The following is a 15,442-nucleotide window of genomic DNA, read 5'->3' as shown; positions in this document are numbered from 1 at the left end:
CAAGGAGGCCAAGAGGTTGCAGAAAAGTGAGAGCTCCCCAAATTCTTCAAAGGAACTCAGAAGTCCGAGGCAACAAGAAGATCCAGTGTACTAGAATACATGGCAGGAGGAGACTCCATTTTCCTTCTTCATGGGATACATGCTGCTTTCAATGAAGTAATGCAAAAATAAATTTCATGTTTGAATAAGATGTCTTGATAAGATTCGTAAACGAGATGGCACTTTGATGATTGATCATAAAGAGATAAATAAAGCCTTTCAAGATTTTTATAACTCTCTATATCAATCAGAATTTTCTGATGATTCTTCCATAATGTATGAATTTTTAAAGAAACTGAATATCCCAAAATTAACAGCCGAGGATTGTGTATCATTATATGCACCTATTACGGAAACTGAAATAAAAGAGGCTATTTTTTCAATGAATTCAGGTAAAGCCCCCAGTCAGGACGGTTATACTGTGGAATTCTTTAAATCTTTTTCCTCTTTACTCTCTGCTTGATTATGTAAAATTTTTAAGGACCCATTAACTGTAGGTAAACTACCATAATCTTTTTATGACACTTCCATTTCTTTAATTCTTAAAAGAAATAAAGACCCTATTGAATGTGCATCATATCGGCCTATATCTTTGCTGAATACGGATTCCAAGATTTTTACCAAAATTTTGGCCACTAGATTGGAAAATATATTACATCAAATTATTTCGGAGGACCAGACTGGATTTATTAAAATCATTATTCATCTTTTAACATTAGAAAATTAATTAATATAGTTTACACTCCTTCATCTAGAATCCCAGAATATGTCATTTCCTTAGATGCTGAAAAAACATTTGACAGAGTTGAATGGCCATATTTATTTAATACGCAGCAGAATTTTAACTTCAGCCCTACATTTATATCATGGATTAAATTAATATATTATAAGCCTTTGGTTTTTACCGATAATCAAAGATCTCCCTTTTTTCAGCTGTTTCGTGGCACGAGGCTATAAACTAGCTATAAACTGAATTTTAATAAGAGTGAATTATTCCCATTAAATATGCAAGTTCCAATCTATAAACATCCACCATTTAAAGTAGTTACAGATAATGTTACTTATTTTGGTATTAAAATCACCAAGAAATGTAAGGATTTATTTAAAGTTAACCTTTTACCTTTAATTGACCAAATCAAGCAACTTGTTACTAGATAGTCCCCATTGTCTTTGTCATTGGTTGGTTGAATCAATGCTATTAAGATGATAGTTTTACTTAATTTTTTATATTTATTTCAAGCACTACCAATTTTTATTCCTAAATCTTTTTTTGACATTATTGACTCCAAAATATTCTTGTATGTGTGGCAGAATAAAAATCCTAGTTTAAGTAAATAATACGTACAGAAGCCTAAGAAGGAAGGTGGTTTGGCTTTGCCAAACCTAAGATTTTACTATTGGGCAGTTAATATTCGATATTTAAAATTTTGGACACAGGAATCAGCGACATTACAAAGCCCACAATGGGTAAATTTGGAGTGTAAATCTGTACAAGGCTTTTCATTGTTCTCTATTTTAGGATCTTCGCTTCCCTTTCTTTTATCTAAACTGAATAAACAAATAACAAACCCTATAGTTAAAAATACATTATGAATACGGTTTCAATTTCGTAAATTCTTTGGTTTGAATAAGTTCATCTTATCAAGCACTATTATATCTAACTTTCTTTTTCAGCCCTCTTTTATGGACCAAGCCTTTGTGCTATGGAAAACATTAGGTATAACATGTTTTCGTGATTTATTTTTAGATAATTGCTTTATGTCCTTTGAACAGTTGTCCAATAAATATAATTTGTCTAAAACCCATTTTTATATACTTACAAATTAGAAAGTTTTTGAATAATATGTTACAGTCATTTCCGAATTTATGCCCAATCGACATTACGGAAAAATATCTAGGTTTGAATCCCTGTCAGAAGGGTTTAGTAGCCGTCATTTATAATATGATCATGAAAATACAACCAGGGATGTCAGATAAAATTAAGAAGGAATGGGAAAAAGAACTTCATTGTCCTTTACCTACAGAGCAGTGGGAGAAAGTTCTACAGTTAGTTAACTCTTCTTCCATTTGTGCCAAACATGCCCTAATACAATTCAAGGTTGTCCATAGGGCTCAGATGTCCAAGGGCAAACTTGCTCGATTTTATTCTCATGTTAATCCGATCTGTGACAGATGTCACTCTGAAGTTGCCTCATTGACTCACATGTTTTGGTCTTGACCTTGTTTGCAAAATTACTGGGAAGATATTTGGCATTATTTCAACAGTTTTGAATATCAAATTGCAACCTCATCCTATTACTGCAATTTTCAGCTTACCAATGGTGGATAATAATATAATCAGGTTTGACATTCCTTCAGTTGTATTAAATTAAAAAAATATAGAAATTTACTCCTTAATACAACTAACAAAAGCTGGATCATGTAACAATACAGGATTCAGTCTCCCCTGCAACATTTTCAAAAAGCTATCCGAAAGCTTCAGGGTTAACTTTAAAGGTGCGTGATCTGAGAGTGCAATGATCTGATACGCACACTCAACAACGGAATATAACAAACGTGTGTCTAAAAAAAAGTAATCAATTCGAGAATATTTATGATGAATATTTACGTGAGAAAAAAGAGAAATCTTTATTGTTGCGGTGTTTATATCTCCAGATATCGACCAGGCCATATTCTAATAAAAAATAATTAATACAGGCTGCCGCTTTATTAGGAAGTGACGGATTGGTTGATGATATGTCAATCACCGGGTTTAAACAACAATTAAAGTCGCCACCCATGATCAACTTATATTCATTCAAATTCAGTAACTCAGAAAAAATTTCTTAAAAAAAAAATCAGAATTATCTACATTAAGTGCGTATACACACACCAGAGCTACCTTTTGTTCGCATAATAAACAGTAACAATTAAGTATCTTCCAATCGAATCAATAATAGTATTAAGGTGTACAAAAGGGATTTTGGGGCTAAGAAAGATAGATACGCCTCTTATTTTATTATCCGACAGCGAATGGTACAAAGGGCCTTTCCACAATTGAAAAAATCTGTCCTCATCCTGTTTCCGTATATGGTTTTCTTGTGCAAAAATAATATCTGCGTTAAGTGTTTTTAGTTTCCGAAAAATCTTTTTACACTTAATGGGGTGATTCACACCGTTCCAATTTCAAGATATTATATTAATTTTATTAATATCCATGTTTAAAATTGAATTTAATATTATATAAAAGAGATGTTATGCAAGCACAGATTAAACCAAAAGGCACGGATACAACCAGAAGGAATGACGTATTTACGAGAAAAAAAAAATCCTTCAAAAGAACTGCCCAATCAAGAAAAAAAATCCTCTCCCCTCCCAAAAGGTGTGAAATCCAATGACCAATAGGTTGGCCACATGCTAAACTAATAACCCTTGACCCAATCCAGAGTGCTGGACCTGAGTTCAGCACAGTAGCTGTGGAATTTAACTTCACTTCATATTAAGGAATATTAGGGGTTGAACAGAAACTAGTCTTCACAATGATGGCTCTGATCTCTAATGTCTTCTGGAGAAAAAATGTCTGTCATACTGACCTGCCCTACGTGTGAATTCAGACTCAGATCCATTCCACACTGTTTAGCTGACTCATAAATGTCCTCTGTCGTGGCCTAACAAGTGATGCGATTACTATTACTCTTGTCAAAACTCTCTCAAGGCCAGTTAGGGAATGGGCAATAAAGCTGTCATTGCCAGAAACACCTTTATCCTAAAACAATCCATTAAATAACTAAAAATAATCTAACACATTTTAGAAAGTTGCTGGCTCGAGTCCATTTTGTAACTGCCCAGTTAGGTGTCATGATGTTGGCAGTGTGTTCCTTTCAGTAGTCGTGCTTAAATCAACCAAGTAGGGTGACAGACTTGTAGTTGCACTGTGACTGTTCAACAATGATCATCGTTTCATCTGAAAGCTCCAACATGCATTGTCATTGGGTTTGTGTAAATAGTGAAATCTGTTGTTGCTCTTCCTGTGATTTGGTACGTGCCTCAAGATGGGGAAAAGCAGGTTCATCAATATGAACAGCACATGGAAGTAACTGGTTTAATGGAAAAGTGTTCCACCAGGAAGTGATTATTTCCTTTACCTTCTCCATTAGATAATTTCTGCCCTGAAAAACACAAGCTATTTGAAGCCACTTTTTGGCCAGGAAAAATGGTTCAATAAACTATCCATGAATTATAATTTGTTGATCGAGTGCACCATTCTGCACATTTCATTTAGATCTCCTATCTATTATTCCACATAGCTGAGGATTGTCAAGTGAGGTTTATTGGCATTGACATGTATACAACATATAAAACCATGAAGTCACATAACACATGATAACTTATGAAGGTATGGATAAAATCTGCACATGAATCACACATAAATAACAAACTGAAGTTCATTAATACAAAATATTGTAGGGTATGGAACCAATTAACCAGTGACACTTTGAGTATGATGTGGTTGGCTGTTCAGAATCTAATGGCTGGGGGATGAAACTGTTTCTCATCTTGACCATTCTTGTTTTTATGCATCGTAGTTTCCTACCTGATGGTAGAAAGTCAAAGAAGATGCTGGATGGATGGGTGGGTGCCTTAATAATACTAAGGGACCCACGAATGCGGCACTTCTGATAAATGACACAATTGATGGTAGGGAGACCCCTATGACCCTCTCAGCAGCTCTCACTGTCCTTTGTAGGGACTTCCGGTCCGATGCTCAACATCTCCTATTCCAGATGGAGATGTATCTTGTCAGGAAGCTCTCAATGGTGCTCCTGTAAAATGTAGTTCAGTTGTGGATTGGGAGCCTTGCTTGCTTCAATCTTAGGAATTATAGGCGTTGCTCTGCCTTCTTGTTCAGGGAGGTGATATTAAGGAACCAGGTGAGGTCTTCCGTAATGTGAACTCCCTGGAACTTGGTGCATTTAACTCTCTCCACAAAGGAGCAATGTATCTGCAGAGGGCAATGGTTCATCTGTACCTTCCAGAAGTCCACAATCATTTCCTTTGTATTCTCCACATTCAGGCTTAGATTGTCCTTCTCACACCAATCCATCAGCCGCACCACTTCCTCCCCATACTCTGTCTTGCCATCATTCTTGATAAGGCCAATCACTGCTGTGTGTTCTAATTCAGCAACTGGCTCCTTGATTTTTCCCAGTTTAATCCATCAGTTTTAGGACCACCTCCATGAGCTCACTCCCTTCTCAATCCTCCTATCAGGATGAACATTCACAGGCCTTCCCTGTGGGTGCTGCACTCTACCTGTATTATGAAACTGGTACACAGTGATTACTGTGTTTATTATACAGTGTTTCAGGAAAGAGGAGGGAATCCTCTATTCAGTTGCCACAAATAGACATCTCCTATCTTGAAGAAGGTGATGGTTATATTGTCTACAAAAGCAAAGCCTTCTAGCATGTTCTTCCCTTCCCAGAAATGAAAGATGTTATAAATTTCTACCGGAAGTTCTTCACTGTCATGTTTTAATTCTTTATTGGAATTTTATCAGCTGTCAAAGCCTTCTTTTATCGATGACTGAAAGACCCTTTCATTCTCTGGGCAGCTGGAACACAGCAATAATTGCAGCAGATAATATTGTTGTGAGATGGACTCAAGAAAGCTTTCAAAGTGCTCCCTCAAGTGGCCACCCTCTCAGAATCAGAATCAGGTTTAATATCACCAGCATCGGTCGGGAAATATTTTGTCATTGAGGCAGCAGTACAAATGAATACAGAAGAATGGAGGGAAAAAGCATGAATTACAGTAAATATAAGTAGTGCAAAAATAAAAATACAAGAAGTGATGAGATGGTCTTCACGGGTTCAATGTCCATTCAGAAATTGGATGGCAGAGGGGATGAAGCTGTTCCTGAATTGTTGAGTGTGTGCCTTCAGGCTCCTGTACCTCCTTCCTGATGGTCGCAATGAGAACAGGGCATGTCCTGGGTGATGGATGCCACCTTATGAAGCATCGCTCCTTGAGATGGAGGCTAGTACCCATGATGGAGCTGACTAATTATACAACTCTCTGCAGGTTATTGTGATCCTGTGCAGTCCCATGCAGCCAGTTAGACTACTCTCCACGGTAAATCTGTAGAAATTTGTGAGTGTCTTTGGTGACACACGAAATCTCATCAAACTCCTAATGAAATATAGCCACTGTTGTGCTTTCAGGCTTTACGTTTAGTTGTTCCCATCATGCAACACTGCACTTGGTTCCAGCTTTGACATCGGTGCCTGATTTAGGAAGTTCCAATGTTGACACGTACTTGTTCAGAACAGCTTTACGGGCCAACTGTTCAAATTAACAGACAAAACAGACTGGATTATAAGTATTACCACTGGATACATTCTATATGTTTGCACTGTGGATTCATATATTCTGAAAATGTTTTCTGCACAACTTAGATATACAATCAGCTCTGTTAAGTTTCTATTTACTCAGTGTACAATAAACTTAATTTCCGATCAGTCACTGTGCATCTACCTGCCAGTGATGCCTTTGTCATTATGATGATATAAAGCTGGATAGTGGTTAAAGAGATTGTTAGACGAACGGGAGGGATCATTGACAAGGCTAAGGGCCCTGCATATGCAGTGCTCCTGATAAATATTTCAGATGGGTGATTGAGAGACCCCGATGATCCTCTCAGCAGTCCTCACAATCCTTTGTAGGGACTTGTGGTCAGATCTCTTGCAATTCCTGTACCATGTGTGATGCAGCTCAGCTGGTCAGGACATTCTCAATGGGGCTCCTGTAAAAATTGGTTAAATGGTGGGGAGCTTCACTTGCCTCAATCTCCTCATGATGTGGAGTTACTGTTGAGCTTTCTTGATCAGACAGGAGGCCTTGAGGGGCCAGGTGAGATTGTCCATTATGAGCATTCCCAGATCTTGGAGCTCCTAACTCTCTCCACGGAGGAGTTGTGTATTGTTACGTACCCCGTGGGTATCTTGTGACTTTCAGATGACCATGATGCAATTGAGTATCTGGGTAACATGATGTAATGGCCTTGTGATGGTGGGGTGATGTAATTTCCCGCCAGTGTTAGGTCACATGATGTAATTTTCCCGCCAGTGAGAGGTCATGTGTTAGCCTGTTTCAACAGGTATAAAAGGGGAAAGCCTTGCTGTGATTGGTCAGTTCGTGGCTTAATTTGTCAGTGACTCCGTTATGCTGCGTATTCATCTCATGATGCACTTTTGTTTTAAAGTGGAGTTTTGCTTTCTGTCTTAAGTCTCAAAGGTTATTGCCAGCAAAAATTGCCAGGTTATAACCTCAACAAACGCTGCCAGTATTGATTTCTATCTTTGCAGTCCAGCCGGAGAATGAAGAATTTACCGAAGTACGGAAAACCCGAAGGGTCGAGTAAAGTTGGTGTCGTCATCGGTAATACAGAATTGACCTTATTGAATCCTCATTCAGAGGGTAGTGACCTGCATCTGAGATAGCTCCTGCATTGTGAAAGTAGAAAGAGCTGGACACAGTGTTTCGCCAAGGAAAGGTCAGTGCCTTTAAGTTTTATTTCCTTTGTCGTAAATCCTTCTAGCAAGGCATATTTTGACTGGAATCAGCAGTAACATCACATCGTCGAGGAATTCGTTACTTCAGGAAAGTCTCTCCTAATTGACTGTAACTCATCTGAACTTTTGCATTTACCACTTTTAAGAACTGTGTTTGCATTTATCGCTTTAAGAACTGTTTGAGTTGCCGTAGAGCAGTTAACTTCCGGATAAGTTAGTCGTTTGTTTACTTTTCATTTTTATTGAGCAGTGTTTAAATAAATGTTTTATTTATTTATAAAAAAACCTGTCTCAGTTCTATATTCATTGTTGCTGCATCATAAGAGTATGTACAGTGAGGAGTGATCAGCCTGCACCTTCTGAAATTGCACAATCATTTATTTGGTCTTGTCCATGTTGAGACTCAAGTTGCTGTGCTTGTACCGTTCTACCAACCACTCTACCTCCTCTCTGTACGCGTCTCATTATCATTGTTGATGCCAACCACTGTTGTGTCATCAGTGAACTTGATGATTTGGTTTGATCAGTCATGTGTCAACAGTGTGGACAGAAACGGGCTGAACACACAGCCCTGAGAGTGCTGGTGCTCAACGTATGAAGCTAGAGATGTTTCTGCCCTCATGAACTGACTGTGACCTTACTGTCAAGAATTCCAGGATCTAGAGCATCCTGGCATTTGAGGCACCATTTTCCAGGTGGGACAGGACAGAGTGGAGTGTAGAGGCTATGACATCATCAGTGGACTGATTGGAGTGAAAAGTGAACTGGAAAGGATGCAATGTAGCAGAAAGATGGGGTTTAATATGATCCATACCCAGCAAGTCAAAGCACTTCATTATTGTTGGCGTCAGTGCCACTGGATGGTCAGTGCTGAGGCAGGTTACTGTCGTATTCTTGGGCACCGGGATGATGGTGGTCACCTTAAAGCCTGTGGGGACAGTGAACTGCTCCAGAGAGATATTGAAGATGTTTGTTAGAATCTCATGTGCCTTATGTCTCTGGTGTCACAGAAATGGCTGTGAATTCTCTGAGAATAATCCCATTTTGTCTTCCTGATGGCACGGGAAAGCACAGCTCTTGCTCACCTGAGAGTTGTCTTATTCTCCGTCCTGAAGGCAGTGTCACGATTTCTCAGCTCTGCCTGGGCCCCTGGCTTCAGATTTGCACTCACATAGATCCGTTTATTAACAGAGACGTCTTCAGTGCACTTCTCTATAGAGCCAGTCACAGATCTTGCATATACATTGACGTTAATGTCATGTTTATAGATAGCCACTCCCTGAGCATATTCCAGTCCATGGTAACCTGCCTCAATGACTATCGTCCAGTAGCAATTACGTCCACCGTGATGACGCTTTTTGAGAGGTTGCTGATGAAATGTGTCAACTCCTGCCTGAGAAGCAACTTGGATCCACTCCAATTTACCGACCAGCACAAGTCCACAGCAGATGCTATTTCATTGGCTCTTCACTCAACCCTGGAACATCTGGACAGCAAAGGCACACACATCAGGATGCTCCTTATTGACTACAGCTCGGTATTCAATGCTCCCATCCTCTCAAAACTAATCAGTAAGTTTCAAGATGTTGGACTTAATACCTTCCTGTGCAATTGGATCCTCGTTTTCCTCACTTACAAAATCCAGTCAGTTCAGATTGGTAACAATATCTCCTCCATAATCTCCATATGCACAAGTGCTCCACAAAGCTGTGTGCTTTGCTCCCTGCTCTACTCTCTTTACACTGATGACTATGGCTATGCACAACTCCAGTGCCATGTTTATCTTTGCTGATGTCACCACTGTCAGAGGCAAATCAAAGATGGTGACGTATCAGCATATAGAAGGGGGTATTAAAATCTGACTGAGTGGTGGCACAACAACAACCTCTTACTCAATGTCACCAAGACCAAGGAGATGATTATTGACTTCAGGAGAAGGAAACCAGAGGTCCATAAGCCAGTCCTAATTGGGGGATCAGAGGTGGAGAGGGTCAGCAACTTTAAATTCCTTAGTGCTATCATTTCAGTGGATCTGTCCTGGGCCCAGTGAGTAAGTGTAATTATGAAGAAAGCATGGCAGTGCCTCGACTTCCTTAGGAGATTGCAAAGACTCGGCATGACGACTAAAACTTTGACACACTTCTGTAGATGTGTGATATTAGCTGCATCACAGCCTGATATGTAACACCTTGTCTGTAATGGAAAATCCTACAAAAAGTAGCGGATCCATCATCAGGGACTCTCACCACCCAGATCATGCTCTCTTCTCATTGCTGCCATCAGGAGGAAGTTACAGGAGCCTCAGTGGCTCAGTTACAGTGGCTCAAAGACTGGTGTGGGAGAAGTGGGTTTTGCTTCTTGGGACACTGGCACCAGTACTGGGACAGGAGAGAACTGTTCTGGAGGGACGGGCTTCACCTGAACCGGGCTGGGGTTAGTGTCCTGGCGAATCATATAACTAGGGCTGCAGAGAGGTCTTTAAACTAACTAGTGGGGGGGAGGATTCTAGAGAGCAAATAATTAAAAAGACAATGGAGAAGGTAATGGATGTAGGTAAAAGTGGAGGAATAAAAAGACAGAGTGTGTCAGGAGGGGAAAGAATGTACGGAGATAAGCGTAAAGTTGTACAAAAGGAAACGGAAAAGGAAAAGGTAGGAAATAAGTGTCAAACATATTTGAAAGTCCTTTATTTGAATGCACGTAGTATTAGGAATAAAATTGATGAGTTGACGGTACAAATAATTACGTATGGTTATGATATTGTGGCAATTACGGAAACATGGCTGCAGGGTGACCAGGACTGGGAATTAAACATACAAGGGTATTCGACAATTAGGAGAGACAGGCAAGAAGGAAAAGGAGGTGGGGTGGCTATGTTAATAAAGCAAGAAATCACTGCAATAAAGCGAAATGATATTGGCTCAAAGAATCAGGATAACAAAACAATTTGGGTAGAAATAAGAAATAGTAAAGGGAAAAAAGCAGTGGTGGGAGTAGTCTATAGGCCTCCAACCAGCTGTAACTCAGTTGGTCGGAGCATAAATCAGGAAATAGTTGGGGCTTGTAATAAGGGAACAGCTATAATTATGGGGGATTTTAACTTTCATATTGACTGGACTAATCAAGTCGGACACGGCAGCCTTGAAGAAGAGTTTATTGAGTGTATTCGGGTTGGGTTCCTTGAACAATACGTTACTGAGCCGACAAGGGGGCAAGCAGTCTTAGATCTGGTCCTGTGTAATGAGACAGGACTAATAAAAAATGTCCTAGTAAAGGATCCCCTTGGAATGAGTGACCATAACATGGATGAATTCCATATTCAATTAGAGGATGAGAGGGTTGGATCTCAAACAAGCGTACTGAGCTTAAATAAAGGAGACTATGATGGTATGAGAGCGGAATTGCTTAAGATGGATTGGGAAAATAGATTAAAGGGTAGATCGGTACTTGATCAGTGGTGTATATTTAAGGAGTTATTTTACAACTATCAAGAAAAATATATTCCACTGAAGAAAAAAGGGTGTTAAAGAAAAAATAGTTATCCGTGGCTAAGTAAAGAAATAAAGCAAAGTATACGACTAAAAAGAAAGTTATATAAGGTAGCTAAATCTAGTGGGAAGATTGAAGATCGAGAAGCTTTTAAAGATCAGCAGCAAATAACAAAAAGATTGATTAAGAAGGGGAAGATAGATTATGAAAGTAGATTGGCGAAAAACATAAAAGCAGATAGTAAGAGTTTTTATAGTTACATAAAAAGAAAAAGGGTGGCTAAAGTAAATGTTGGTCCCCTAGAAGATGAGACTGGGAAATTAATGGTAGGGGACATGGAGATGGTGGAAATGCTGAACAAATATTTTGTATCAGTTTTTACAGTAGAGGACATTCAAAATATCCCAACACTGGATAAACAGGGGGCTCTAGGGGGAGAGAAGCTAACTACGATTCAAATCACCAAGGAAATGGTACTTGATAAATTAATGGGACTGAAGGTGGATAAATCCCCTGGACCGGATGGCTTGCATCCTAGGGTCTTAAGGGAAGTGGCGGTCGGGATTGTGGATGCATTAGTGATAATTTTTCAAAACTCGCTGGACTCGGCAATGGTCCCGGCAGATTGGAAAAATGCTAATGTAACTCCTTTATTTAAAAAGGGCAATAGACAGAAGGCTGGGAATTATAGGCCAGTTAGCCTAACATCTGTGGTTGGCAAAATGTTGGAATCGATAATTAAGGAAACAGTAACAGGGCATTTGGATAAACATAGCTTAATAGGACAAAGTCAGCATGGCTTTACAAAAGGGAAGTCATGTTTGACAAACTTGTTGGAGTTCTTTGAGGACATAACATATAGGGTAGATAAAGGGGAACTAGTAGATGTGGTGTATTTGGACTTCCAAAAGGCATTTGACAAGGTGCCACACCAAAGATTATTACTTAAAGTAAAAAATCATGGGATTGGGGATAATATTCTGGCATGGGTGGAGGATTGGCTTTCTAACAGAAAACAGAGAGTTGGGATAAATGGTTTATTCTCAGACTGGCAGTTGGTGACTAGTGGTGTTCCGCAGGGGTCGGTGTTGGGACCCCAACTCTTTACAATCTATATTAATGATTTGGAGAAAGGGACTAAGTGCAACGTATCGAAGTTTGCTGATGACACAAAGTTGGGAGGGCGTGTAATGAGTGCGGAGGACATTGAAACCCTGCAGGGGGACGTAGATAGGCTGAGTGATTGGGCAGACATTTGGCAGATGAAATATAATACTGACAAGTGTGAGGTCTTGCACTTTGGCAGGAAAAATAATAGAGCAAATTATTATCTAAATGGAGAGAAACTGGAAAGTGCTTCTGTGCAAAGGGATCTGGGGGTCCTGGTGCAGGAAACACAAAAAGTTAGTATGCAAGTGCAGCAGGTGGTCAAGAAGGCCAATGGAATGCTGGCTTTTATCGCTAGGGGGATGGAGTATAAGAACAGGGAGGTCTTACTGCAGTTGTACCGGGTATTGGTGAGACCACACCTGGAGTACTGCGTGCAGTTCTGGTGTCCATATTTAAGAAAGGACATACTGGTTCTCGAGGCAGTGCAGAGAAGGTTCACTAGGTTAATTCCGGGGATGGGTGGGTTGATGTATGATGAGAGGTTGAGTAGATTGGGACTCTACTCATTGGAGTTCCGAAGAATGAGAGGTGATCTTATTGAAACATATAAGATTGTGAAGGGGCTTGATCGGGTGGATGCGGGGAGAATGTTCCCAATGATGGGTGAAACTAGGACTAGGGGGCATAGTCTTAAAATAAGGGGATGCCGTTCCAGGACTGAGATGCGGAGAAATTTCTTCACTCGGAGGGTAGTGGGGCTGTGGAATTTACTGCCCCAGAGAGCTGTGGAAGCTACTACACTCAATAAATTCAAAATGGAGATAGACATTTTCCTGGATAAAAATGGCATTAGGGGATACGGTGAGCGAGCAGGTAAGTGGACATGAGGCTAGGTTTAGATCAGCCATGTGATCTCCTGGACCAGTTTTCGATAGCCTGGATGGGTCGGAGAGGAATTTTCCAGATTTTTTCTCCTCAATTGGCAACTCGGTTTTTTTTCCCTGGGTGATCACATGGGTTTGGGCGGGATGAATAATAAAATAAAATGGGCGGCATGGTGCCCTGTTGGTTGGCACTGTTGCCTTGTGGGATTCGGTGAAAACTAGAGTTAAGATTGGATCAGCCATGATCTTGTTGAATGGCGGTGCAGGCTTGAGGGGCCGATTGGCCTACTCCTGCTCCTATCTCTTATGTTCTTATGTTCAGGACTCATTCTATCATGGTTATTAGATTTATCGAGTGTCCCCACAAAAAAATAAATCTCAGCGTTGTAAACGGTGACATAAATGTAGTTCGATATTGAATTTTGATCTTCGAACCTTCAAAACATTCTGTATGAAACCCCCTTTTACTGGGTGTCTCTAGACACAGCTCATCAGCCCCTTGCTAACAACCACTGGATTCCGCGGTGAAAAATCAACCTTTTCCTGGCTTCATACGTGTAAGATGTATACAACTTTGATCTTAATAAATGCCTGAGGTTAGGTTGTCTTGCCTCACCATTTGCTACAGCTGGAGAGGCCTCTGTGACTGGATGCGCCACCATCTTGAAATGTGAGAAAGACAAACTAACCCATAAGTAATTCTTGGCAAATTGTCTGACCACAGAAACCTATATGAAATTTATATTGTAGCTTATTTAAGTACTTTTTTGGAATTTATGAATTTTAATGTAATAACCCTTTTGATTGAAATATGATTTTTCCTTATAATCGGTTTGTTCTAAGTTTGATACAGAAGTCTGCAAAATTACGTTTTGAAAGCTAAATAAAAATTGCTTCTAGGTTTTCTGTCTGTGGGAACTCCTTAAAATGAGTAGCTGTTGATCACCATGGTAACTTTGAACTGCAGGCCAATAGCCTCAAGGCAGAAATCCTTGCTGCAGAGATCACAGAATCTTCGTTTGGAACCTTCTTTAAGACTAAAAGGAAAGTCCTTCACTGTAACTCTGGCTGTTAACTCTGGGGTATTATACTTTAATGTGACCCTCTTCCGATATATAAATTGTTAGCTGATTTGTCATATACCATTTTTCTATTTTCACTTGAATCCTTTGGAATGTGTAAATTTGCAGTTGGATCCCCTTTTCTGTGCTTGATCCAATGACTTTCAAACTTTTTTAACTCCAGGTGAAATTTTGTAAGCGGTAATGAGCAACCATTTCTCTCACAACTTCTGCTGAATTTCTGTCATAAATATTGTGTTGGAATTCTTTTTCAAGTCCTTTTGATGTCTGTTAAATAAAAAAAATTATTCATTGATGTGGATGATTTAGTTCATTCAGGTTTGTGTTATTTGCATATTTAAATCCAATCATCAAAATCTCTTGCAAAAGTGAACACCAATACATATTTATGCAATAGTTAGCAGAACAAATAATCTCACTGTTCTTACTAACAAGTTTGTGCATATTGAATATATGACACCATTTCCATTCTATAATTGCCTGTCAGAGTGCAGTGAATTTCCCAATTTTTGTTTGACGGTAATGTTGCTTGTCATGTAGAACATCTACCAGTAGGTGGCTGCCTAATGTAGTAGCAGCTCTTCAGATTATTTAACCCATTTTTGCTGGATTTCTTGTAACATTTTAGAGAACAATTTGGCCAGTTATATTTTTCCTTACAAGAAGGAATTGGAGGCAATATCCTTCCTGAAGTTCACCTGATCTTTGTGGCAAAGATATTCCCTACAGTCAATAAATTAGAGCTTTCAGAATTATAACCCAGCGATGATGAAGGAAAGATGATATACTTTTTACAACTGCATGCTATGACTTAAAGGTAAACATCAAGCTGAAAAATGTTGTGATGTTCCCAAGCACTGGCTGCCCCTGTTGCAAGTATAATAAAAGTGTCAGGTACAGGACTATAATTTATAGGTGGCAGGGCAAGTTAGGAAGACTTCTCATAACAAAGTGTACAGTATGCTTGAGCTTAATATTAGACTAATAGAATGCAGAAGTAAGGAATCATGCTGAATTTTATAAAAAACTACAGATGGAATTATTTGTATGATTATGTTCTTTATAGGATCACAATTTAAGAATGATAGCAAGGCTTTGGCAATACTGATTCGGCATGGCATTTAAACTTTTGACAGACTTCCTATAGGTGTGTGGTAGAGAGTATACTAAAGAGTTTCAGCATGAGTCCTCAAATCCTCAGGACTTTCTACAGAGGCACCATCGAGAGCATCCTGACAGGCTGTGTCACCGCCTGGGATGGGAACTGTACTACCCTCAGTTGCAG

At 39.5% G+C, this 15,442-nt stretch overlaps 1 protein-coding gene across 1 annotated transcript in view; it reads left to right on the top strand.

Annotated features, from left to right (window-relative positions):
* LOC140738147 (transmembrane protease serine 9-like) overlaps positions 1-15,442 on the top strand; it is a 53,470-nt gene that overhangs the window by 19,148 nt on the left and 18,880 nt on the right. Inside the window, exon 6 of the mRNA XM_073065291.1 lies at positions 7,386-7,458. Coding sequence (XP_072921392.1) covers positions 7,386-7,458 — 73 coding nt within the window. The remainder of the gene's footprint in view (positions 1-7,385; positions 7,459-15,442) is intronic.

This window comes from Hemitrygon akajei, chromosome 13 (genome assembly GCF_048418815.1).
Source record: "Hemitrygon akajei chromosome 13, sHemAka1.3, whole genome shotgun sequence".
NCBI lineage: Eukaryota > Metazoa > Chordata > Chondrichthyes > Myliobatiformes > Dasyatidae > Hemitrygon > Hemitrygon akajei.
Note: the sequence above shows the minus strand (reverse complement) of the source record. Positions and strands in the feature narration are given on the sequence as shown.